We start from the raw sequence: 27,016 nt of genomic DNA, 5'->3' as shown, positions 1-27,016 counted from the left end.
CTCCTTGGTCTTCTTGGAGTTAAGGGCCAGGTTGTTGTCAGCGCCATGCTGCTAAGTGCTGGACCTCCTCCCTGTAGGCCAGCTCATCGTTGTTGCTGATGAGGCCAATCACTGTTGTATCATCTGCATACTTGATGATGGTGTTAGTACCATGTGCAGGTGTGCAGTCATAGGTGAAGAGGGAGTAGAGGAGGGGGCTCAGCACACAGCCCTGAGGAACGCCGGTGTTCAGGGTGAGGGTTGAAGAGGTGTGCTTGTCTAACCTCACAGACTGTGGGGTCTGTTGGTTAGAAAGTCCAGTATCCAGTTGCAGAGGGAGGGGTCGATGCCCAGGTTACCGAGTTTGGTGATCAGTTTTGATGGAATAATGGTGTTGAATGCTGAGCTGTAATCGATGAACAGCATTCTTACGTAAGTATGTACACATACAAGGAATTTGCCTTGGTGCTCCGCTCGCAAGTAACAACACGACATAGAGCAACAATTAAGAATGACACATGAAACATGAAACATTATATTTACCAAGGGTGAAGGCCATTTAGAACAGAGAGAGGATTGTGAATCTGTGGAATTCTCTGCCTCAGAAGGCAGTGGAGGCCGATTCTCCGGATGCTTTTAAGAGAGTTAGATGGGGCTCTTAAAGATCGCAGAGTCAAGGGATATGGGGAGAAGGCAGGAACGGGGTATTGATTGTGGATAATCAGCAGTGATCACAGTGAATGGTGGTGCTGGCTTGAAGGACTGAACCTACACCTATTGTCTATAGTGGGGTTGCACGTAAGGTCATCGGGTCAAAGGACGTATCGCACGGAGCAGTTTAATCCATGTGGAGTACATGGCAGTTTCTGGCATATACTGTTAATACACGAAACGCGTACTTTCCTACTTTCATAATGATAAACTTACCTTCAGAAGCATTTTATTTTTGCATGTAAAAACCCACTCCAGAACCATGGTCGATTAAAAAATTTTACAGACAGATTTATCACCTGAAATTTTTTAGATACCAAAGGAATCAAGAAAAAACGCAAATAATGTCGTACTGTTGATGAAATGCAGTGAGCAAATGCGATAATTCCCAATATTTTCAATCTTGATATCTGCACGGCCAATGTCCGCAAACCACTTTAGTTCAATTCAAGTCACTTTTATTTCTACAGCATATTTAAAAAACAACTCTCGTTGACCAAAGTGCTTTAAATTGGTGCAGATACTAACGTTATACAAACAGTGGTACATAGATCAACAATATATACATAAATACATACAGCCCTCCGTCAGAGGACCTCAAGAAAGGCTTGAGAGTAAAAATAAGTTTTAAGTCTCGACTTAAAAGAGTCGATAGAGGCGGCAGTTCTGATGGGAAGTGGGAAGGTGTTCCACAGTCTAGGAGTTGCAACCACAAAAGCGCGGTTGCCCCTGAGTTTATGCCGAGACCGCAGGATGGTCAGTAACCCCAAGTCGGCCTATCTGAGGCACCTGGAGGTGGTGTGGTGGGTAAGCTGATTTTTGATGTAGATGGGAGCAAGCCCGTTAACATTGTAAACATAAAGAAGGAGCTTGAAATTGATTCTGAACAGCACTGGGAGCCAGTGGAGTGAGGCCAGAATCGGGGTGATGTGGTCCCTTTTTCGGGTGCACGTCAGGAGTCTCGCTGCAGCGTTTTGGACCAGTTGCAGGCGGAACGGGGAAGGTTGGCTGATGCCAGTGCAAAGGGAGTTGCAGTAATTGAGGCGGGAGGAGATAAATGAATGGATGATCTTTTCGAGGTCGTCAAATTGGATGAATTGTTTTATTTTAGCTAGTCCGAGACGCAGAATAGGATGACCTCCGACTTACTCTCGTTTAGTTGGAGGAAGTTCTGGGTCATCCAACACTTTATATCCTCAAGGCAGTGGATAAGGCTGAGTAGATCTGATCGGTTGTTGGGCCTCAGGGGGAGATAGAGTTGTGTATCGCCTGCATAGCAGTCGAAGGAAATGCCGTGCCTTTGAATGACTTGGCCGAAGGGGAGCATGCACAGGGAGAAGAGAATGGGACGAAGGATGGAACCGTGTGGAACCCCGCAGCAGAGGCTAGCTGGGGAGGAGAAAGAGTTGCCTGTGCTTGTAGAGAAACTCCTATCTTTGAGGTAGGAGATGAACCAGCTCAGGGCAGTGCTATCAATACCAACTCCGTACCGGAGACGGTCAATTAGGATGGTCTGGTTGACTGTATCAAATGCTGCGCTGAGGTCGAGAAGGAGCAGGATTGCAGTCGCCGGAGTCAATGGTGAGAAGTATGTCGTAATGTACCTTCACCAAGGCAGGGCTGTGGTGGGTCCTGAAACCTGATTGCAAAGTTTCCAGGATGATATTTTGCTGTAGGTAAGGCATAAGTTGACTTTAAATTACCTTTTCAAGGACTTTTGAAAGGAAAGGCAGTTGGGAAATAGGTCTGTAGTTGCTAGGCAAGGTGGGGTCTAGGTTAGGTTTTTTCATGAGGGGCTGGACTACCGCGTGCTTGAAGCAGGTAGGAACAATGCCAGTGACCAGAGAACTGTTGATGATGGTGAGTTTGCGGGGACCGGCTATTGTAAGGGCAGGTTCAGAAGGGCAGAGGGGACAACGTCGAGGGGGCAGCTAGTAGCTTTCATGGTGGTGACCAGGTTTACAACGGAGGGTCGAGTAACGGGTTGGAAACAGTCTAATTTTGAAGAACAGACCAATGAGACAGCTAGGTCATGGATGGGAGGGGAAATATTCGATCTGATGTTCTTCACTTTGCTGGTGAAAAATGTAGTAAATTCTTCGCACTTAGCAGGGTCCCAGCTAAGCTGGTGCTGGGGGCAGGACACGTGATAGAGGTGATGGTACTAAAAAGGACCTTGGAGTTATGAGCGTTTTTGGAAATAAGGACGGAAAAGTATTGTGTTCTCGCAGATTTGACTGCTTCCTGGTAATTGAGAAGATTGTTTCTCAGAAGTTCAAAGGAAATTTGAAGAATCAGATTTGTACTTGTGTTCTGATTTTCTGCACTCTCTTCTTAGGGCTCTGGTGGTGTCATTGAGCCAGGGCCAGCCTTTAGGCTTAGGCTTTTTCCTTTTAAGAGGAGCAACAGAATCCAGGTTGGAAGAGCAAGTGGTATTGAATAAAGAAATGAGGTCGTCAGTGCTGAGATGGAGGGGAGACGCCTCGATAGTGCAGATGTCGGGGGCGGCTATGAAATCCTCAGAGAACTTACTGGCAGTCGAAGAGTTTACGTAGCGGAAGTAGAGAGCAGGGAGATGGGATTTTGAGGGAGAGAAAGGCAGAGATGCATCAAAGATATTTGCACAATGATCAGACAGACAGGCATCAATAATTTCTGTATTACAAATTGGGAGACCAGACGATAGCACCAGGTTGAGTATATGGCCAAGCTTGTGCGTGGGTCCAGTGGGAAGTAGAGTCAAATTGAAGGACTCAACCAGGTTCATAAATTCACTTCTAAGAGCCTTAGTGGGACAGCAGACATGAATGTTAAAGTCACCAAGAATCAGGACTTGGTCAAATTTGGGCAACAAGTTAGCGATAAAATCAGCAAATTGTGAGATAAAGTCCTTTTGCATTTTTGGTGGGCGATACACAAGACAGCTGTTGTCCCTTCAGCTCTCGCTTCTCTCTACCATAATTTCTCCTCGCGTTTGGAATTCTGAAGTAGGATAAATGTCTCTCACGCTTACCCCGATTTCCACAATTATTTACAACGAAAAAATTGACCATTTCGGCAGTTTTTAATGGGCCCCGATGCGCTGGAAACAATGATAAGTGCTAACCTGCAGTTAATCGCGTGCACTCCAGTTGGCGTTGCGTGGCAACAGTACGGGTCACGAGCCGTGCAACCTCCCTATTGACGTGAACAACGCACGACCCTCAGCAGTTTATCAGCTACAAACTATGTTTCATTGCTCTACCGACTTTGGTATTTTGAAGAGCCGAATGGCCTACTCCTGCATCTATTGTCTATTGTCTATAAAATGCTGGAGAAACTCAGCCAGTGAGGCAGCATCTATGGGAGAGAAGGAATGGGTAATGTTTCAGGTCGAGACCCTTCTTCAGACTATCGGGTCTCGACCTGAAACATCACACATTCCTTCTCTCCATAGATGATGCCTCACCCGCTGAGTTTCTCCAACGTTTTGTGTCTACCTTTGATTTTATCCAGCATCTGCAGTTCTTTCTCGCACTTCTTCAGACTGATGTCAGGGGAGGGTTACGGTTAGGGTTAGTTCGGATTGAGGCTTGGAAGGCTGAGCTCGCCTCCCCTGCCCTGACCTGTTTGTACTACCCCAGGCTTTCTGCAAGACAATCTTGCACTGTTCTGCACTGGATATTGCATTTATTGCTTGGCTCATCACCGTATGTACACTGTTTGCTCTGCTGGCTGCGTGTGAACGGGCAATTTCATCGCCTCCCTGTCGATGTGCCGAACACCAAGCTAATGAAGCATCTTTTGGTCACAGTTCTCCGGAAGCATCAAACTTCTACCCTGTTGAGCCCCGTCAATCCCATAGCACAGAAACACACAGGCATACTGATTGAAGCTAGTCCCACATGCCTACAACTGGCCCCTAACCCTCTCTGCCTTTCCCACTCATGACTTTAGAAAGGAGATTTGGTGGAATTTATTTAGCCAGAGGATGGTGAATCTGTGGAATTCTTTGCCACAGACAGCTGTGGAGGCCAAGTCACCAGGTATTGTTTAGAGACACTGCGTGGAAACAGGCTCTTCGGGCAGGCAGAGCCATGGTAGCTGGAGACTCCATCGTGAACGTTATAGATGGGTGCTTCTACAACAACAGGCGGGACACAATGATGGTGTGTGCCTCCCTGGTGCCAGGATCCCGGACGTCACGGAGCGATTGCAGAGCATCCTCAAGGGCGAAGGTGAGCAGCCGGAAGTGGTAGTGCATGTCAGCACAAATGACGTCGGGAAGAAGAGAAAGACATTCTGCAGCTTGACTTCAGTGCAGGGCGGTGGAGCCGTACCCATAACATCCGACTCCGACTCCTTGATTTCTTGTGTATCCGACTAAGACTGACTCTGACCCTAACACCTTGGTATAATAATTCTAAACCTGCTATGATGACGTTACACAAGATGGTATTTCATAAGAACCACATGAATCATCAAACTGCCGTTTAAAACCATGTCTTTAAAGTTTTGAATATAACTCTGCTATTGTGGGGTTTTTATTTTTTATTCTTGAAAAAAACCCATAATTCATTATGCTAAAAAAATTACAGAAAGAGCCATGACAAAATTAAAATTCCATTGAATTAAATAAAAATTATAAAAGCATTACTCAAATTTATTAAACTAAGACCACAGGTATAAACTAAAAGGCTAAATTATAACAAAAAAAATTCTCGTGCAATAGAAATTAAAAGTAAATGCATAGATAGTTAAGTTTGCTACAAAAGTACATACATAAAATTTGTTAATAACGTCCTTCGGAACAGAATTGCTTCTGCCAGATCCTCTTTCATTGAAGCCCTTAAATCTGATTTAATTATTTTCAGTGGGGAGAACAGTCTCTCCACACTGACCTGAGTGGGTGGTATGGATGCTACTGTCATAGCTACAAATTTTACTATTTCAGGTTGTAGGGATGATGGGGAATTATAGACCAGTTAGCCTGACATTGGTGGTGGGGAAGATGCTGGAGTCAATTATTAAAGTAGTAATAAAGGCAAATTTGGATAGCAGTAAAAGGATTGGTCCAAGTCAGCATGGATTTATGAAGGGGAAATCCTGCTTGACTAATCATCTGGATTTTTTTGAGGATGTGACAAGTAAAATGGATGAAGGAGAGCCAGTGGATGTAGTGTATTTGGTCTTTCAGAAAGCCTTTGATAATGTTATCCCACTTTTCAAGAAAGGAGTGAGAGAGAAAAGGGGAATTACAGACCAGTTAGCCTGACTGGTGGTGGGAAAGATGCTGGATTATTAAATAGGTAATAATGGGGGATTTGGATAGCAGTAAAAGGATTATTCCAAGTCAACATGGATTTATGAAAGGGAAATCATGTTTGACTAATCTTACAAACATAGAAAATAGGTGCAGGAGTTGGCCATTCGGCCCTTCGAGCCTGCACCGCCATTCAATATGATCGTGGCTGATCATCCAACTCAGTATCCTGTACCTGCCTTCTCTCCATAACCCCTGATACCTTTATCCACAAGAGCCACATCTTCTGGAATTTGTTGAGGATGTGACAAGTAAAATGGATGAAGGAGAGCCAGTGGATGTAGTGTATTTGGACTTTCAGAAAGCCTTTGATAAGGTCGCACACAGGAGAATAGTGGGCAAAATTTGAGCACATGGTATTGGAGGTAGGGTATTGACATGGATAGAGAATTGGTTGGCAGACAGGAAACAAAGAGTAGGAAATAACGGGTCCCTGTCAGAATGGCAGGCAGTGGCGAGTGGAGTGCTGCAAGGCTCGGTGCTGGGGCTGCAACTATTTATAATATATATTAATGATTTAGATAATGGAATTAAAAGTAACACTAGCAAATTTGCAGATGACATGAAGCTGGGTGACAGTGTGAACTTCAAAGAGGATGCTCGGAGATTGCAGGGTGACTTGGGCAGGTTGCGTGATGGGGCAGATGCATGAAAGATGCTGTATAATGTAGATAAATGTGAGGTTATCCACTTTGGCAGCAAGAACAATGAGGCAGATTATTATCTCACTGGTGTCGGATTAGGAAAAAGGGAAGTGCAACCTGGGTGTCCTTGTTCACCAGTCACTGAAAGTAAGCATGCAGGTGCAGCAGACATTGAAGAAAGCTGAAAGCATGTTGGCCTTCATAATAAGAGGATTTGAGTATTGAGGTCCTTCTGCAGTTGTAAAGGCCTCCTAATTTGAGGAAGGACATCCTTGCTATTGAGGCAGTGCAGCGTTGGTTCACAAGGTTAATCCCCAGGGTGGCGGGACTGTCATATGAGGAAAGATTGGAAATACTGGGCTTGTATTCACTGGAATTTAGGATGAGAGGGGATCTTTTAGAAACACATAAAATTGTAAAAGGACTGGATGAGCTAGGTGCAGGAAAAATGTTCCCATTATTGGGGGAGTCCAGAACCAGCAGCCACAGTTTAAAAATAAAGTGGAGGACATTTAAAACTCAGATGAGAAAAAACTTTTACACCCAGAGAGTTGTGAATTTGTGGAATTCTCTGCCACAGTCAGTGGAGGCCATTTCACAGGATGAATTTAAAAGAGTTAGATCGAGCAGGTGGGGCTAGCGCAATCATAGGATATGGGGAGAAGGCAGGCACGGGTTACTGATTGGGGATGATCAGCCATGATCACAATGAATGACAGTGCTGGCTCGAAGGGCCAAATGGCCTCCTCCTGTACCTATTTTCTATGTTTCTATGCCCCATTACACTATTCACTCTATTCCACTCAATATTTGATGCACTTGTAGTGCTTTTATGCAATTGTATTGGTGTTATTTATTTATTGAACTTTTGTTTATTTCATGGTATCTATGTATATTAGGTTAATAGGCCTGTAAATCTGCACTGTAAAAATGTAATTGTTCCACTGTCGGTACAGGTGCACAACCTTTTATCCGAAAGCCTTGGGACCAGACACTTTTCGCAATTTGGAATTTTTCGGCTTTCAGAATGGAAGATTTTTAGCGTAGATTTTGGTAACGGCTGGCTCAGTTTGCGCCTCGATCCCGGCAGTTACTCGATCGCGAGTTTGAGTCTTCAATGTAGTTTTTTCTTGCAGAATAGGAGAGAATAGGGAGGGTTAGGCTGGGATCATTCTCTGCGAGATGATCTTAGTGCAGGAGACAAGTGTAGGAGAGGTGTACTGACTGTGTGGGCAGAACTTTGGAAGTGATTGCCCACCATTCTCAAAAGCCGCGGTGTCTCCCTGTCCCTCCAACTCCAGAGGAATCCGCTCCCCGATGGGCCGCTACGGCGACAAGTGGCAGTTCGCCCACAGCCCGAGCTGCTCCACCCCAAGAACAAGACGTACCTTGCACACCATCAGCTTCTGCCCCTATGGGGAGCGTGTTCCTCTGGAGTTGGAACGGGGCTGGGCTGGAGTTGCTGATCTGGGATCTCCATGCTTGCAGTGGGCCTGGGGGTCGGTGTCCCGATGGGGGGGCGCAGCTCGGGCTGTGGGCGAACTGCCACTTGTCGCCGTAGCGGCCCATCGGGGAGCGGCTTCTGGTGGTCCTGACGTCTCTCAGCTCCTGTCCAGGGGGGTGGCCAGAGACGTCAGGACCAACAGGAACCCGCTCCCCGATGGGCCGCTACAGCGATAAGTGGCAGTTCGCCCACAGCCCGAGCTGCGCCCCCCTCATCCGCAACCCAGGTTCCTCTGGAGTTGGAGCGGGGCTGGGCTAGAGTTGCTGCTGGCTGTGAGTCTCTGGGATCTCTGTGCTTGCAGTCGGTGTCCCGTTGGTCCTGACATCTCCGGTGACTGGCACTGACCTGCTGGCATCGCCGACGTGAAGACAGTGCAAAGCCCCCGCACCGCTGCAATGGGCGGGGAGCTGGAGAGGGGAGGGAAGGGGTCACACACACGGCCGGGAAGCAGAGGGGTGTAGGTGGGGTGAAACTGAAGGGAGCGACAATCTGCTGCTGCCTGCCCGCTGAGTTAAAAAGTTCCCACGCAAGACTCACGATACACTGTGTATCGTGAGTCTACCGTGTGAACTTTTTAACTCAGCGGGCAGGCAGCAGCAGATTGTCAATTATTAACCCTCCCGCGCAATATACCCTCACCTTCTCTTTTATGAATGGGGATTTAGTTCCCCTTTCTTCAAGGACTGACCGGAGGTTCCGCTGTCACCTCTGCGGGCCGCCCTCGGTGAACGTCTTCAAGGACCTTTCTTCAAGGACCGAAAAAATGTCCGCTATTCGGAGCTTTTCATTATTTGGAATTTCGGATAAAATGAATGAATGAATGAATCTCTTTATTGTCATTGCACATGGTACAACGAAATTTAAAAGTCAATCCCACGGTGCGATTCACAAGAGCAATTTTAAATAAATAAGAAAAGGTAAAAATATATACATATTAAAAAAAATTACAGATAAATAACAATAGCAGCTGAGGTAGAACCATTCAGTTGAATGTGCGTCTTATTTCTCATTTTGCATTGCTAAGTTCACGTATGGCTATGGGGTAGAAGCTGTCTCTTGAGTGTTTGTGCGAGTTTTGAAAGACCTGTACCGTCTGCCAGAGGGCAGCAGGTGGAACAGGTTGTGTCCAGGGTGGGAAGGGTCCTTCAGGATGTTGGCTGCCCTGCCAATGCAGCGAGAGCTGAAGATGTCCTTCAGGGAGGGCAGTGGGCAGCCAGTGATCTTTTGTGCGGTGTTGATGACCCTTTGAAGGGCTCTCCTGTCCGCTGCAGAGCAGCTGGCATAGCATGTGGTTATACAGTACGCCAGCACACTCTCGATGGAGCAGCGGTAGAAGGACACCAGCAGCTTCTCCTCCAGGTTGTTTTTCCTGAGGATCCTCAGAAAGTAGAGTCGCTGCTGGGCCTTCTTGACTGCTGTGGTGGTGTTTGTAGTCCAGGAGAGATCCTCCATAGTTTGTGTGCCCTGTACATATGACTTCCAAGCAAAGATAGCTGAATGGATAGAAAATTGGCTTCAATTAAGGAAGCCGAGGGTGATGGTGGAAGGTTGCTTCTCGGACTGGAGGCCGTTCAGCAGTGGTCTGCCTCATGGTTGGGTGCTGGGCCTGTTACTGTTTGTCATCTACAATACATCAATGATTTGGATGAGAACATACAGGGCAAGATTAGCAAGTTTGCTGATGATACAAAAGTGGGTGGTTTTGCAGAGAGTGAAGATGATTGTGAAAAATTGTAGCAGGGTCTGGATCGATTGGCCAGGTGGGCTGAGGAATAGTTGATGGAATTTCATGTGGAGAAATGTGGGGTGTTGCATTTTGGGAAGTCTAACATGGGCAGGACCTACACCAGGGATCGGCAACCTATGGCCCAGCAGGTGTATTTTTATTCCATTCCCAGCAATCCTGTTTGCTGATACAAAGAAATCGGAACTGATGTAATCCCACAAACAGGGCAAAAGGTGGACCTAGAACAGTGAGCGTGGCAAAGCAGCAGACAGTGAGCGCAGCAAAACTTCCATTGGCTGTGGCGGAAAGCGACTCTCTCTCTCTCTCTCTCTCTGTCTCTCTCTCAATGGCTGCAAAACGCAGGAACGTTGGTGCTAAGTGCCGAGTTTTCCAAGACACTTGGACGGAAAAGTACTATTCGTGTCGTGTTGCAATCCGTTCCGACTCTGGAGTTTTGATCATCCCGATGAGAGGGTCTGAACATCGGGCCGTCATCACAGTGAGGAATGTTGATTCCACTGTAGTGGATGTTAATATGAAATTGTGGTGGTTGTTGTTAAATTGTTGTGTTTGTAATGTTGATTCCACTGTAGTCGATCCTTATGTTAAATTGTGTTAAATGGTTGTGTTAAATGAATCGTTGTTTTTGCACAATAAATGCAAAGTTGAACTGGAGATTATTTTTTCTTTAATAACTTTATTTTTGTTTTTCAAGTTGTAAACACAAATTTACACAGAACACCAACAAACAGTACAGAACAGTACAAAAGCTATATACCCCCTCCCCAAAAATAGAAGGGAAAAAAAAATCATAATAAAAAAATAAAAGTTAAAAAAAAGGCAGACTCTTTGTATTCAAATGTTACATTTTAACAACAGCAAAATGCAAATATAAATGATTATGAATGTGTAGACAATATTTTCAGTTAAAGGAAAAAACTTTAATAAAATCTATAAAAGGGTTCCAGGTCAGAGCAAAGTTTTTGCGGGCCTTGCACCGTTTATACCTGATCTTTTCCAAGGGTAAAAAGGAGAACACCTCCTTTAACCACTGCAAAAAAGATGGAGATTTTTTTTACTTCTAGCTGAAAAGAATAAGCCTGCGAGCAAGCAATGATGCAAATGCTAAAGCATTTTGCTTGTAAATTTGTAAGCTTACAGTTTGGGGGTGGTATTCCAAAGATAGCTGTGTGCAAGTCCGGATTTATAGCCTGTCTGCAGATATGGGAGAATACCTCAAATATGTTTCCCCAGTAGCTGTTGAGAGAGGGACATGTCCAAAACATGTGTCCTACAGAGGCGGGGCTATGGCCACATTTACGGCAGCCAAGATCTTTGGTAGAAATTATTCTGGTAAGTTTGTCTCTTGAATAATGTAGATGGTGGAGCACTTTAAATTGGATCAACCCATGGCGTATGCACAGCGAAGAGGTGTGTATACGAATTAAGCTCTCTCGCCACACCTCATCAAAAAGCTCTACACCCAGGTCCCTCTTCCATGCCACTTTAGTTTTGTCCCAGGTTATCTGTTTTCATTCCTGTATTAATGTGTAAATTGCTGAAACACGTTTCTTGTCAAAGGAACTCCAGAATAGTGTCTAATTGGCTCTTCATGGACAGATAAGGAAATGAGAGAAACACTGTTTTAGCAAAGCTACATATTTGAAGATACTTGAAGAAATGAGATCTGGGTATATTGTGGTCTTCAGCAAACATATTGTGGTCTTCAGCAAACGTTTCAAAGGAAGTGAACGTTCCATCAGTAAACAAGTTACAAAAATATACCAGTCCATTCCTATGCCAATATGAAAACGCAGTATCTAACATGGAGGATGTAAAAAAATTGATTATTTGCCCACCGGAAAAGCCTGCTGGTACCTTTGAAAATTTTCACTTAGAAACAGACAAAAATACAAAATGTTAAGACCATTCAAAAGCTTTATTCTTTTACTTCAGACGGGTGTGGTATTAGAGGTTCAGCAGTCAAACAATTGTACTGCCTCTCTCTGAGGTAATAACCACACAAAGGTCTCTGTTGTTAGACAAACCCATCACGGAGGAAGAAATACAGAAATCGATTCTCTCAATGAATTTTGGGAAAGCTCCCGGTTTAGATGGGTTTACAGTAGAATTTTTAAAGCATTTCTCAAGTTTACCGTCTCCCTGGCTATGCAAGGTTTTTAAAGAAGCCTTTTTAATGAATAGATTACCACAATCCTTCTATGAAGCATCTATTTCTTTAATTCTTAAAAAAGATAAAGACCCTACTGAAGTGACATCATATAGACCTATACCACTGTAGATTCCAAAATTCGTTCCAAAATATTAGCTATGAGATTGGAAAATATTTTACCGCAAATTATTTCTGAAGATCACAGGTTTTATTAAAAATCACTTATTACAAAATTACATACTTTAACGTTAGGAGATTAATGAATATCATATTTACAGCATCAAGTAAAACTCCAAAATGTGTCCTTTCACTTGATGCCGAGAAGGCGTTTGATAGAGTAGAATGGCAATTCAATACACTTGAAAAATTTAAGATTGGTCCAAATTGTATCTCTTTGGATCAAGCTGATATATACCTTATGCTTCTGTACTTACCAAGAATCAGAGATCCCCTTTTTTCAGGCTCTTTCGAGGTACTTGACAGGACTGTCCTTTAAGCCCTTTACTGTTTGATATTGCTTTGGAACCTTTGGCCACCACTATTCGGGAATCCCCTAATATTTTTGGTATTGTCCGTGGGAATAAGACACATAAGCTATCTCTTTATGCAGATGATCTGTTATTATTTATTTCTAATCCTGAGAAATCTATTCCGGCAATAATAGCACTACTTAATCAATTCAGTAGATTTTCTGGTTACGAACTAAATCTTAGTAAGAGTGAGCTTTTTCCATTAAACAACCTAGTTTCAAATTATGGACAGTTTCCATTTAGATTGACTACGGAATGTTTTACTTATTTAGGTGTTAAGATTACGAAGAAACACAAGGATTTATTTAAAGCTAATTTTACGCCTTTAATTGACCATATCAAACAACAGTTTACTAAATGGTCACCAATGTCCTTATCTTTAATCAGCCGAATAAATGCTATTAAAATGTTTATCTTACCTAAATTTTTGTATTTATTACAGACTATACCAATTTTTATTGCTAAATCTTTCTTTGATATTATTGACTAAAATTTCTTCATATATATGGCAGAATAAAAAATCCAGACTAAGTAAAAAATACTTACAGAAATCAAATAAAGACGGTGGTTTGGCATTGCCGAACCTTAGATACTACTATTGGGCAGTTAATGTTTGTTACTTTACATTTTGGACAGAAGATTTAGAAGATACCTAATGCCCAGGATGGATAAACCTTGAATGTGATTCTATACAAGGGCTCTCATTGGCTTCTATTCTAGGGGCCTCGTTACCTTTTACAATTACGAGATTGAATAAATATACGACTAATCCAATAATAAGACATACATTTCAAATATGGTTTCAATTTCATAGTTTTTTTAATTGAATGATTTTATCTTATCGAGTCCTATCATATCTAATTTTCTCTTCCAACTTTCTATTACTGATCCAGCCTTTCTGTTATGGAAGAGGAAGGGATTAGTAGCTTTTTGTGATTTGTTTTTGGATGGTTGTTTTATGTCAAACAAGAGGACATGACTTCAGAATTAAGGGACAGAAGTTTAGGGGTAATATGAGGGGGAACTTCTTTACTCAGAGAGTGGTAGCGGTGTGGAATGAGCTTCCAGTGGAAGTGGTGGAGGCAGGTTCATTGGTATCATTTATAAAAAAAATTGGATAGGCATATGGATGAGAAGGGAATGGAGGGTTATGGTATGAGTGCAGGCAGGTGGGACTAAGGGAAAAAAAAGTTGTTCGGCACGGACTTGTAGGGCCGAGATGGCCTGTTTCCGTGCTGTAATTGTTATATGGTTATATGGTCTTTTGAACAACTCTCCAATCAATATAATTTACTTAACTCACACTTTTGTAGATGTTTACAAGTTAGACATTTTTTGAGGGCCACCCTTTTTTCAATTACCACATCAAACCGAAATTTTGGAAAAAAAATTACATTTGAACCCTTATCAGAAAGGCTTAATAACGACTATTTATGAGTTGATTTTGAAATTACAAATAGATACATTTGATAAAATTAAGAATGACTGGGAAAGAGAACTCCAAATTTCTCTATCTATAGAGAAATGGGAGAGGATTCTTCAATTAGTTAATACTTCCTCAATGTGTGCAAGACATGCTTTGATACAATTCAAGATGGTTCACAGAGTTCATATGTCAAATGATAAGTTAGCTCATTTTTATGGTCATATAAATCCTACCTGTGACAGATGTAACTCTGAAATGGCCTCACTGACCCATATGTTTTGGTCCTGAACAATTTTGGAAAAATATTGGAAGGACATTTTTGATACTATTTCTGTGGTTTTAGGTATTGATTTCCAACCTCATCCTACTACTGCAATTTTTGGGCTATCAATGTTAGATTAAATTAATTTGTCCCATTCCGCCCATCAGCTGATTGCTTTTACTACATTAATTGCCAGAAGATCTATTTTATTTAAATAGAAAGACTCTAACTTTCCGACCACACTCCATTGGTACTCTGAAACGATATCATGTTTAAATTTAGAAAAAATCAGGAGTGACATTGTTGAACCCTTGGTTAAATTTGATAGTACTTGGGGAATATTTATTCAACATTTTCACACAACATAAATTGTCCTCTCTCCAACTGTTATAAAAATTATTTTACCTTTATATGGTGGAACGGACTTGACGACAAACAGGGACTTAAATTGTTGAAATTCTTTGCAGCTCAGATTCTGTTTTGCTTTTTTTTTCTCTAGTTTAGGGGGGTTTTGTTTTTTCCTTTTTTCTCTTTTTTTTCCCTTTTTTGTCTTTTTATATATTTTTTAATATATAAGTTTTCTTTTAAACATTTAACTATATTTACATAGAGTCCGGGAGGTCTATATTCAATGTGTATTTTGACACTGGACTCATATTTAGGTTATACCTTTTATTAATGTAATCCTGATCCCTATGTATCAATATCATTGTTATGTTTATCATTATTCTTTTATTTTGTTGTTTTGTTTTTGCTTTTGAAAAAAAAGCTAATAAAAAGATTTTAAAAGAAAGAAAGAAAGAGATATGAGATAAGTCCAAAGACGTACCAGGCACATCCAAATCAGGAGTTGTTTTTCACTTTGCCAAAAGCCAGTCATTCCAAAAGCACCAGTAATCTCACCCTGGCCCCCTCCTATCTGATTAACTATACAATTTACATAAAAAAACCTGGAAGGGAGCTGTGAATATTCAACTTACTTTAAAAAAACCTTGCCGTGATTATTTTGGCCAAGTATCCCATCATGTAATGGCAATTGGCTTTTCACACCAGGAAAGCTTAAATATGACAATAACCAATTAATAACTAACTTTCACCTTTTAGTCCAAAATATTTCCTGAACTGTAGCCATATTTTAAGCGAGGTTTTAACCACCGGGTTTGTCATTTGTATTTTACGATTATAAGGTAGTGAGCAGGTGATTATCGGTAGTGGATCAGTTAAGAGTTCCATCTGTGCCCAGTCTGTGCCCTGTTTACTCTCATATGAATATGTCCAATGTAAAAGTTTAACAATATTTGCAGCCCAGTAGTAATAGATAAAGTTAGACAAACCTAGATCACCCGCCTTCTTAGAACTTCCAAGTATATTTTCTTCATCCTGGGATTTGAATTGTTCCAAATAAATGATGAGATTAGTCTATCTAATTGCTGAAAAGTTGTCCTAGGTATGAATATGGGGATCATTTGAAAAAGATAAAGAAATCTAGGTAAAACTGTCATTTTAACGATATTGATGCAGCATACTAATAATGAGAGCAGTAGTGTTGACCATTTTTGGAAGTCCTGTGCTGTTCGTTCTAATAATGATTTAAAGTTATGGCTGTGTAAACCTCCCATGGTATGGGTGACTTTAATTCGCAGGTAAGTAAGTACATTTTTCTCAAGTTTAAATGGAAAGCTGGAGTAGTCGCCAATGATGAATAGAAATTCTGAATCAATGTTATAAGATTGTTCTGAAAGACAAAATGGTTGGCCAGGTAGACTGAAACAAAGGACATAAGATGGCTGCTGACCAGACTTGCTGGAACAGCAGCCTAGGAGCGAATACACAATCTCTTGCAGTTACTGTGTAGTCATGAATAAAGGATCACAGGCCCAGTCTGACAAGATTGAGGAATACACAACCCCCCCCCCTAGCCAGAAAGACTAAGGAATGTACTGGTCTGAGATTATGCGTGGTTCCTCTAACATCCCCTTATATGGACATACTTGGTTTCCTGTTTCTCCCAACGTGTTGGTCCTTTGATCGGGGGGGAATGTGGGAGGTGCTAAACGGTGGCATTAACATATAAAGAGCCTTGCAATTAAGGGCAGGCAGCTTGACTCTTTGAGTGGGAGGTGCTAAACGGTGGCATTAACATATAAAGAGCCTTGCAATTAAGGGCAGGCAGCTTGACTCTTTGCCAGGTTGTAACCTGTGTGGAGATTCCTGCTCAATAAAACGTACGTTTAAAGCAACCCTGGTGCCTGGTCGATTATTGTCGAAACAACCGATGTGAGAGAGAAACGTGAATCAACATTTTGGTGTCAGAAGTGGGATGTCAACCAGCGACTGATCGAGCCGGCGAGTGAATCCACTGGGCGACGGGATCGATGTGAAGGGTGCGCAGCCAAGTGAGTAGATTTAGTTAAATCTCCTCTTGGTCCTTCCTCGTATCCCGGCGTAGCAGGGTAATTCGCTGACTTGCGTCAGTTGGTGGGACGACATCCGAACATTCCGGTTGTGGGCACGGGGATAGGGCCGTCTCGAGGATTATCCTAGTCTGATCGAGCGGATAAAACACCCCGTAGAGGGGGACCGTAGACGGTATATAAGAGGAGTGCACTGTGTATAGGAAGTTAACTAGTTGAAAGAGTTAACAAGTATTGAGTGTTAGCCGAGACCAAAGTACCCTCATATCTCACAGAAAGTCCACTTTAAAGTGGCCGAGTGAGATACGACGGAACCAAGGACTCACGGTTAACCCTGAAATTTTGTTGTGATATTTGTGTAATAAAGTTAACTAGTATTGAGACGTTAACTGAGACCAAGGTACCCCCATATCTCACAGAAAGTCCACTTTAAAGTGGCCGAGTGAGATACGGAGGAACCAAGGGCTCTAGGTTAACCCTGAAAGAGTTAGCAAGTATTGAGTGTTAACCGAGACCAAGGTACCCCCATATCTCACAGAAAGTCCGCTTTAAAGTGGCCGAGTGAGATACGACGGAACCAAGGACTCACGGTTAACCCTGAAATTTTGTTGTGATATTTGTGTAATAAAGTTAACTAGTATTGAGACGTTAACTGAGACCAAGGTACCCCCATATCTCACAGAAAGTCCACTTTAAAGTGGCCGAGTGAGATACGGAGGAACCAAGGGCTCTAGGTTAACCCTGAAAGAGTTAGCAAGTATTGAGTGTTAGCCGAGACCAAAGTACCTCCGTATCTCACAGAAAGTCCGCCTTAGACTGGTTGTTAAGAGAGGAAATCCTCCACGCGAAGGTCAGGAATTGAAGTGACCGAGTGAGATACGGTGGAACCAAGGACTCGCGGTTAACCCTGAAATATTGTGTGTAATAGTAATAAGTTTAAAAATGGGTAATGGTATGGACACCAGTTGTCACCCAGACCGGCCATTACATCAGCTATGTTTCTTGCATCCAGAAATGGAGGAGACCTTTAGGCGTATGTCGGGAGGACTCATTCATAAACTGGGGAAGGATGAATGGCCTGAAGGGGGTTATGAGTGTGTTATCAAGAGCCCAAAGTGTAATATGGAGAACGGATTTAAAAAAAAAAAAAAAAAAAAATGTAAAAGGGCCATTCAGTTGTGGATCGATCATTGTAACAAAGAAAAGGCACGGTCTTTAACGGCCAGTTGGCAGAGCAATGCCTTGAAACAGGAATACCCCTGACCGAGGGGGGTCAGGAGAAGTCAGTGACAGTATTAAAACAGGAATGCAGGCTTGCTAAGGAAAGTAAGGATCGTCAGGAGAGAGAGAGAGACAAAATATGGCCAAGGTAGATAAAGACTTACGTAAGTCGGTGGCTGGCATAGATTTGGGAGGTGACGACGAGGAGGAGGTAGAGGATTATCCTTGGGGAGTCCGTGGAGCACCCCCGTTGAACCAGCCTGCCCCCGTTGCCAGTCCTGTTTGGTAACAGGTTGGCTGACGATGCGGCTAAGTGTGCTTCACGCGGTAGATTTAAAGTGGTGGGTAGTATGATGAGGCAGGTGAAAAGCCTTTATATGGGCTCGTCTGAATCTGAGAAACCTATGCCAACCATAAATGATGTATAGCTCTTACAGGGGGACGCCTCTGCTAATGTTATAATGGAATGGGAGCAGCTGGGCTGTCGGAAGGCTGACTCTGGATTGTGGCTCACGCCGGCCGGACAGACCTGTATGACAGACCAGTTAGCCACCTGGGTTGTTGATTGCCTACATTTAGCCACGCACTGTGGGGCCACCTTGCTAGTAGGCGCTCTCTTACAGGCATGGTGGCATCCTCAACTTAAGGTTTTGGCAGCCCAAACTAGTGCGCGGTGCCTCACCTGTGCTACACACAACCCTGGTAAAGGAGTTGTCTGCCAGACGGGTCGTACTGCATTACCTACTGCTCCGTTTGAAACCTTACAGATGTATTTTATTGATTTGCCTAAGTGTCAGTGTTATAAACATGTACTTGTTATTGTTGATGTGTTTTCTAGATGGATTGAAGCCTTTCCAACCACTGATTGCACTGCCTCTACGGTGGTGTCTATTTTATTACGGCAGGTTGTTCCTCGCTTTGGGGTTCCAAACACCATCAGTTCGGATAACGGCCCTCACTTCATTGCCGCTATCAATAAAGAATTGTACCGACAGCTGGGCGTAACCCAGCGGCTACATTGTGCTTATCGCCCACAGGCTGCAGGAATGGTGGAACGCTTGAACCAGACCCTGAAGACCAAGCTTGCCAAGCTGGTGGACCAATCAGGCTCCACCTGGGTTAAAATGTTGCCTGTCGCTTTGTTCCAGATCAGAGTCCTTCCAGCAGGGAAGACAAGGTTGTCTCCTGCAGAGATCATCTATGGCCGACCTCTGCACACCCCTTGGACAGACATTATCCCGGCCACAATGACGTTGCATCACATGACGGAGGAGATGGTCTCTTATGTCCTTGCCCTTACAAGGGCCCTGCATGAGATTCATGGGGAGGTCAAGGCCGCTTATGTGGGCGACATAGAATTTCCCGTTAATGGACGGATCACCCCGGGTTCTTATGTGTTGATTAAGAATTGGGTTCGTAAGGACACCCTTTCTCCTCGATGGTTGGGCCCCTTCCAGGTTCTCCTCACCACCCCCACCGCGGTAAAGGTAGAAGGACGATCGGCGTGGGTGCATCTGCACCATTGCAAAGTGGTTGGTGACACCAAGCAAAGGTGGGAGGTCGAGGTCAGGGAGGGGGATCCAGTCCACGGAAAGCAGGGCACGAATTAATTTTGCTATGAGATTGCACGTTCTTTTTTTCCCTCCCTTGTCTTCACAGATACGAAATAAATCACTGAGATCAGGGTCTTTGTGGCATTAATATGTGTGGCGACCACTGCCAGGTTAATCGGTTTCGGCTGGAAATGGACAAAGACTGAACACGGACGGAACTAACAGGAGACTCCTAACTAACTCCAATTTATTCATCCAGGCACACAACGAGCTATTCGGGAAGGGGCAGGTGCTTTGTTATCCACAAATGAAATCAGTTACCTCCCTGTTTACCCCATCCCCTGCATGGGGTTGAACTGAACGACTGGTGAAGTGCCAGGACAAAAAACCGGTCCCCGTCAAGCCCGATTAATGGTGGCCTTATTGGGTTTGGGGACCACCCCCGAGGAAGCTAAAAGTTCTGTACGAATGATGGTCTTACAACGTGAGCAGCAGAGACTGTTACCATTCCCCAACGACAGCGAAAACGATGAAGTGCGTGAGGAAGGAGAATTGGGGATAAAGGTTGGACGGTCCAAGAAGCCTTGGCCAGGGAACTAAAAGGTTACGAGTTTTGGCGAATGGGACTTTTAAATGGACTATGAGTGTTGCCATAAGAATGGCAAAAGGGGGGAATGATGAATAGAAATTCTGAATCAATGTTATAAGATTGTTCTGAAAGACAAAATGGTTGGCCAGGTAGACTGAAACAAAGGACATAAGATGGCTGCTGACCAGACTTGCTGGAACAGCGGCCTAGGAGCGAATACACAATCTCTTGCAGTTACTGTGTAGTCATGAATAAAGGATCACAGGCCCAGTCTGACAAGATTGAGGAATACACAACCCCCCCCTAGCCAGAAAGACTAAGGAATGTACTGGTCTGAGATTATGCGTGGTTCCTCTAACATCCCCTTATATGGACATACTTGGTTTCCTGTTTCTCCCAACGTGTTGGTCCTTTGATCGGGGGGGAATGTGGGAGGTGCTAAACGGTGGCATTAACATATAAAGAGCCTTGCAATTAAGGGCAGGCAGCTTGACTCTTTGAGTGGGAGGTGCTAAACGATGGCATTAACATATAAAGAGCCTTGCAATTAAGGGCAGGCAGCTTGACTCTTTGCCAGGTTGTAACCTGTGTGGAGATTCCTGCTCAATAAAACGTACGTTTAAAGCAACCCTGGTGCCTGGTCGATTATTGTCGAAACAACCGATGTGAGAGAGAAACGTGAATCAACACCGTCAGTGTGATTGATTGGGAAAAACAAGCTCTTTGAGTAATTTATCTTATGTACCTGACAGGCAGCCAAAATTCTCTAATATATGCAGTAGCTTTGGTATGGTGTCAGTTGGGTTGGATATATATACAGCAGGTCGTCTGCGTACAGCGATACTTTGTGAGATTTACCATTTCGAAAGATACCTCTGATACCATCTTCTGTCCTAAGAGCTATAGCAAGTGGATCTATTGCCAAATCAAATAAGTAGGGAGAAAGGCTGCAGCCCTGTCTGTAGTCCCTATGGAGTAGAAAGTAGTCAGAAATTATATTGTTGGTCCGCACAGCTGCCGTTGGTGCAAAATATAATATATTAATCCATGATAAAAATGATGGACCAAAGTCAAATCTTTTGAGAACAGCAAACAAATATTGCCATTCGACACGGTCGAAGGCCAGCTCGGCGTCTAAAGAAATAATTACTTCTAATTGTTCTGTGGTGTGAGGTGTATACAATACATTAAGTAGGTGCCGCATGTTATAGAACGACTGCCTGCCCGTTTGGTCACGGTTAATAACGGAGATTACTGTTTCAAGACGGATGGCTAAAATTTTTGTGAGGATTTTAAAATCACAACTCAGCAAGCTTACAGGGCGGTATGAACCACACAATAGTGGGTCTTGATCTTTTTTAAGCAGGACTGATATGGTTGCCTGCCACATTGTTTAAGGTAGTTTCTGTTGGCTAAACATTTCCTGATACAACAATTTAAGTGTTGGAGCCAGTTTGATTGCAAATTCTTTGTATATTTCAATTGGGAAACTGTCTGGTCCTGGAGCTTTGTTGCTCTGCATCGATTTAATTGTATCGTAATATTTCTTTGGTTGATATTTCCCCATCAATTTGTGCTTGGTCCTCTGTAGTAATTTCTGGGATGTACAGGCTGTTTAAGAAGGCAGGAATACATGACAGATCACTGGGTGGTTCTGAAGTATAGATGGAAAAATAAAACTGTTTAAACTGGTCATTGATGGCATCTGGATCAGTAGTCTTTACCCCCGGAGATGTTAACATTTCAGGAATAGTACTGGCGGCTGTGGATTGTCTGATCTAGTGAGCTAAAAGTTTTCCTGCCTTTTCTCCGTGTTCATAAAAAATCTTCTTTGATTTGAAGATTAATTGCTCTGTTTGTCTGGTGGATAAATTGTCCAATTCCGTCTTAAGTAATAATTTCTCCTTGTAAAGTTCAGGTGTTGGCGAATTGGCATACAAACGGTCTATTTCCGCTATACTGTGCAACAGTTCTGTCAGACGTTGTTTATATTTCTTCCTCTCATATGCTGTATATGAGATTATCTGGCCTCAAAGACAGGCTTTAAGAGCCTCCCAGATAGTCGCTAAGTGCATGTCCGGAGTATTATTAATTTCCATAAAGGTGTCTATTTGTTGAGAAAGAAATCTTTTGAAGGACTCCCTAGATAGTAATAGAAGATCAAACTGCCAAGTGTGTCGAAGTCTAGGGCAGTCTAGTAAGCCTATATCTAGTTGCACAGGGCTGTGGTCAGAAATAACAATACTGTTATACTGGCTCCCCTTAACCATGGACAGGATCCTACTATCTACAAGAAAAAAAAATCAATTCTTGAACAAGAATGGTGTACTGGGAAAAAAGGAATATTTTGTTTTTGGGTTATTTCTTCTCCAGGAGTCAAAAAGAGTATAGGATTCTATAAATGAATTGATAACAGGGCCAGAATTTGAAATTTTACTGTTATGTCTCAGGTTGGATCTGTCCAAATAAGGATGTAATACACAATTAAAATCCCCCCTAATATCAGTTGGTGGTCATTGAGATTTGGGAGGGATGTTATGAAGCTAGAGAAAAATGATGGGTCATCCCAATTTGATCCATATACATTGGCCAGTGCCACCTGTGTGCCATATAGATTGCCTGTTGCAACTACATACCTTCCCCTGGGGTTGGCGATGGTGGACAGTAGGATGAATGGACTCTCCTTCCTGATTAAAATAGCTGTGCCTTGTTATCTAAACTCATTTTTGGAGCAGAATATTTGACCTTTAGGAGGCTTTTTTCAGTTTCACACGTTCACTTGATTGGAGGTGAGTTTCCTGAAGGAAAATAATATCATATTTCAGAGATTTTAAATGTGCAAAGTCTCTGCTCCGCTTTACTGGATTATTCATTCCCTTTATATTCCAACTCAAGAAGAGAATACAGTCCTCATTTTTGTTGTCATCCATTTTTTACAGGGTAGTAAGAAAGTAAAAAAACAATAAAGTCCCTGCCTACAAACAAAAAACAGAGCCTTAAAAAACCCCTGCTGATCTACCAGTACCCTAGAGATCGCATCCCCCACTATCAGTGTAACATAGCAAATAACCATATTTTTTTTTTTAAACCCTCCAACAATGAACCCTAAACAGGGCGAACCATAATCTTATAAAGATTATATTACAATGAACTTACAATATTTCTGATTGAAAAATATGTGCATTAATCTCTGTACAACAGTTATCATAGCAATCTCTTATAGGTCAGTGAAATTCGGTCATCAGGATAATTTCCAAACACTAAATGGCCTTATAGAATATAAAATAAATATTTTTCAGATGGATTAGTCATTATTGAAACACATCTGTATTAAACAATAAAGGCAACATTACGCGTGAATTTTGGAATATGACAGTTAAATACTAAAATAAAGTCAAACTCGAACCGTAACTTTAACCTATAACTCGACTCCTTGCTAGTCCGCTGCACTAGCTGCCAACACCAGTTAGCCGCTAATACGAGTATGTCGATATCTCAGTCTTGGGGCTTACGATTCTTCCTGATGTTGTCCAGCGCTGCCGACGGGTCTCCAAACCGCTTGTCTTAGCCGGTAGACAATGAGATACGGAGAGTCGCAGGGTACAGGATTCCAAACTTTATGCCCTGGCAAGTCCGCAGTAGCCGCTTAGCTTTGGAGAAGGCCGCTCTGTTTTTAGCCACCGCTGCGGTGTAATCCGGGAAAATGCTCACTCGCTTGTCATTTAGGGTCAGCGGGGCCAAGCGGGCAGCTTTTCGGAAAACTTCCACTTATCTCTTGGTAGTAATGGAACTTTACCACGATGACCCTCGGAGATTCTCCTGCGTTGGGTGGAGACCATAGGCTACGGTGGGCTCAGTCTAGAGTCGGAGTGAAGTCGAGGCTCAGTAGCTCCCGTAGCATCTTAGCGACAGCATCCGTAGGCCGCAGGTCTCCGCCGGTCTCGAATCCCTCTTTTATCCTGACGATGCCTGCATTGCACCGGCGTTGTCGTACCTCCAGGTCGTCCAGTTTTAGGCGTAGCATGGCAACTTCTGACTTTAGCTGGTCCATTTCCCCCTCAAGTTTTGTTCTCTTGTCGGAGTATCTATTCAGACCGCCCACCAGCTCTTTCAAATGGGTGTCATGTTTCGCCATGTGGTCCCATATAGAGTCTATTTTAGCATTCAAGTCTTTGGTACTTGAATCTATTCTGCCAAGATTCTGTTTTCGCTGTTTGTTACGGCAGCCATCACTTCAGACAAGTCGGCAGACTCACCATCTTGGGACCCCGAGGCTTTATCGGCTTTGTCTTTGTCAGACTTTGTTTTGCCCTTGGCGTCTCCAACGCTGTCAATATGCAAATGCAAAGTCACTAACTTGATGCACCTGCAGTTCAATAACGCATGTCTTAAACCCAAGTCATCTGAGGTTAATAGAAAAAAAAGTTATTAGTATAAAAAGTTCGCCCTGGGCAGAGGCTCAGAAAAACACGTCCCTACATGTCACTGCTCACCAGCTTCCCCCTTGATCTTAAGATTCTTGAGGGTTGTTTTAATACCAGTGTCTCAAAATAATTCCTATGTTCAGTAGACATAATATTTCTTAAATATATAAATATGTCAAAGTTTATTAACTGGCGATAGATGTGGCCCTCCAGCCGCTCACAGACCTGGGACCTGTCCCCTAGGCAAAACCGGGTTGCCCACCCCTGACCTACACAGTGAATGACAATAGATAATAGGTGCAGGAGTAGGCCATTCAATGTGATCATGGCTGATCATCCCCAATCAGTACCCCGTTCCTGCCTTCCCCCATATCCCCTGACTACGCTATTTTTAAGAGCCCTATCTAGCTCTCTCTTGAAAGCATCCAGAGAACCTGCCTCCACCGTCCTCTGACAGAATTCCACACTCACCCCTCTCTGTGTGAAAAAGTGTTTCCTCGTCTCTGTTCTAAATGGCTTACTCCTTATTCTAAAAATGTGGCCCCTGGTTCTGGACTCCCCCAACATCGGGAACATGTTTCCGGCCTCTAGCGTGTCCAAGCCCTTAACAATCTTATATGTTTCAATGAGATATCCTCTCATCCTTCTAAACTCCAGAGTGTACAAGCCCAGATGCTCCATTCTCTCAGCATACGACAGTCCTGCCATCCCGGGAATTAACTTTGTAAATCTACGCTGCACTCCCTCAATAGCAAGAATGTCCTTCCTCAAATTAGGGGACCAAAACTGCACACATAGAAACATAGAAACATAGAAATTAGGTGCAGGAGTAGGCCATTCGGCCCTTCGAGCCTGCACCGCCATTCAATATGATCATGGCTGATCATCCAACTCAGTATCCCGTACCTGCCTTCTCTCCATACCCCCTGATCCCCTTAGCCAGAAGGGCCACATCTAACTCCCTCTTAAATATAGCCAATGAACTGGCCTCAACTACCCTCTGTGGCAGAGAGTTCCAGAGATTCATCACTCTCTGTATGAAAAAAGTTCTTCTCATCTCGGTTTTAAAGGATTTCCCTCTTATCCTTAAGCTGTGACCCCTTGTCCTGGACTTCCCCAACATCGGGAACAATCTTCCTGCATCTAGCCTGTCCAACCCCTTAAGAATTTTGTAAGTTTCTATAAGATCCCCTCTCAATCTCCTAAATTCTAGAGAGTATAAACCAAGTCTATCCAGTCTTTCTTCATAAGACAGTCCTGACATCCCAGGAATCAGTCTGGTGAACCGTCTCTGCACCCCCTCTATGGCAATAATGTCCTTCCTCAGATTTGGAGACCAAAACTGTACGCAATGCTCCAGGTGTGGTCTCACCAAGACCCTGTACAACTGCAGTAGAACCTCCCTGCTCCTATACTCAAATCCTTTTGCAATGAAAGCTAACATACCATTCGCTTTCTTTACTGCCTGCTGCTGCACCTGCATGCCTACCTTCAATGACTGGTGTACCATGACACCCAGGTCTCGCTGCATCTCCCCCTTTCCCAATCGGCCACCATTTAGATAATAGTCTGCTTTCCCCGTTTTTGCCACCAAAATGGATAACCTCACATACTCCAAGTGTGGTCTCACTAGGGCTCTGTACAACTGCAGAAGGACCTCTTTGCTCCTATATTCGATTCCTCTTGTTATAAAGGCCAGCATGCCATTTGCTTTCTTCACTGCTTGCTGTACCCGCATGCTTACTTTCATACACTGATGTACAAGGACCCCCCAGATCCCGTTGTACTTCCCCTTTTTCCAACTTGACACCATTTAGATAGTAATCTGCCTTCCTGTTATTGCTGCCAAAAATGGTAGGCCTCTGGGTAGTGTTGTAGAGCAGAGGGATCTCAGTACAGGAACATAGTTAATTGAAAGTGGCATCACAGGTAGATAAGGTGGTCAAAAAGGCTTTTGGCACATTGGCCTATATCAGTCAGAGTATTGAATAGTTGGGCGATCATGTTGCACTTGTATAAGATGTTGGTGAGGTCACATTTACAGCTTTGTGTTCAATTTGGGTCACTATGTTATTGGAAAGATGTCTTCAAGCTGGAAAGGGCACAGAGAAGATTTACTAGGATGTTGCCAGGACTAGGGGGTCTGAACTATAGGGAGAGGACTCTATTCCTTGGAGCGGAGGAGGATGAGGGGTGTGAGGTGGATGGTGGGAGGGGGGATAGGTGGGATATGTGGGGGGGGGGGGGGGGCGGCAGTGAAGGTGCAGGCAGTGTGGACTCGACGTGTGGGGGGGGGGGGGGGGGGGGTTGCGGTCACTCTCTGTCTCTGTCTGTCTCTGTGGCTCTCTCTCGCTCTCTCTCTCTGTCTCACTCTCTCTCTGTCTGTCTGTCTCTCTCTCTCCCCCTCCCTCTCTCTCTCTCTCTTTCTCTCTCCCCCTTCCTCCCCCTCCCTCTCTCTCCCTCCCCTCTCTTCCCATTCTCTCTCTCTCCTCCCTCCTCTCTCCCTCTCTCTCCCTTCCACCCACCCCTCTCCCTCCCCTCTCCCCCTCTCCTCTCTC

The 27,016-nt window shown here is 43.6% G+C and overlaps 3 protein-coding genes across 3 annotated transcripts in view; all 3 read left to right on the top strand.

Moving 5' to 3' along the window:
- Window positions 1-27,016, top strand: part of LOC129693388 (oocyte zinc finger protein XlCOF19-like) — a 43,030-nt gene that overhangs the window by 989 nt on the left and 15,025 nt on the right. The gene's annotated exons all lie outside the window — the stretch shown is intronic.
- LOC129693389 (zinc finger protein 665-like) overlaps window positions 1-27,016 on the top strand; it is a 63,042-nt gene that overhangs the window by 31,836 nt on the left and 4,190 nt on the right. The window contains exons 3-5 of the mRNA XM_055630221.1: window positions 18,330-18,436; window positions 18,731-19,308; window positions 19,849-19,983. Of these exons, the coding sequence (XP_055486196.1) occupies window positions 18,330-18,436; window positions 18,731-19,308; window positions 19,849-19,983 (820 nt within the window). The remainder of the gene's footprint in view (window positions 1-18,329; window positions 18,437-18,730; window positions 19,309-19,848; window positions 19,984-27,016) is intronic.
- LOC129693386 (protein NYNRIN-like) lies at window positions 15,948-20,526 on the top strand. Its single transcript, XM_055630218.1, has 2 exons — window positions 15,948-16,304; window positions 16,378-20,526. Exon 2 carries the CDS (start codon window positions 18,354-18,356, stop codon window positions 19,500-19,502), a length of 1,149 nt encoding a protein of 382 aa, XP_055486193.1. The 5' UTR covers window positions 15,948-16,304; window positions 16,378-18,353; the 3' UTR covers window positions 19,503-20,526.

This window comes from Leucoraja erinacea, unplaced genomic scaffold, assembly GCF_028641065.1.
Source record: "Leucoraja erinacea ecotype New England unplaced genomic scaffold, Leri_hhj_1 Leri_274S, whole genome shotgun sequence".
Lineage (NCBI taxonomy): Eukaryota > Metazoa > Chordata > Chondrichthyes > Rajiformes > Rajidae > Leucoraja > Leucoraja erinaceus.
This window is presented reverse-complemented; position numbering and strand designations above follow the sequence as displayed.

What these genes read in the sequence shown, in the direction of transcription:
- LOC129693386 (XM_055630218.1), top strand. Translation starts at nt 18,354, where the DNA reads ATGGAATGGGAGCAGCTGGGCTGTCGGAAGGCTGACTCTGGATTGTGG.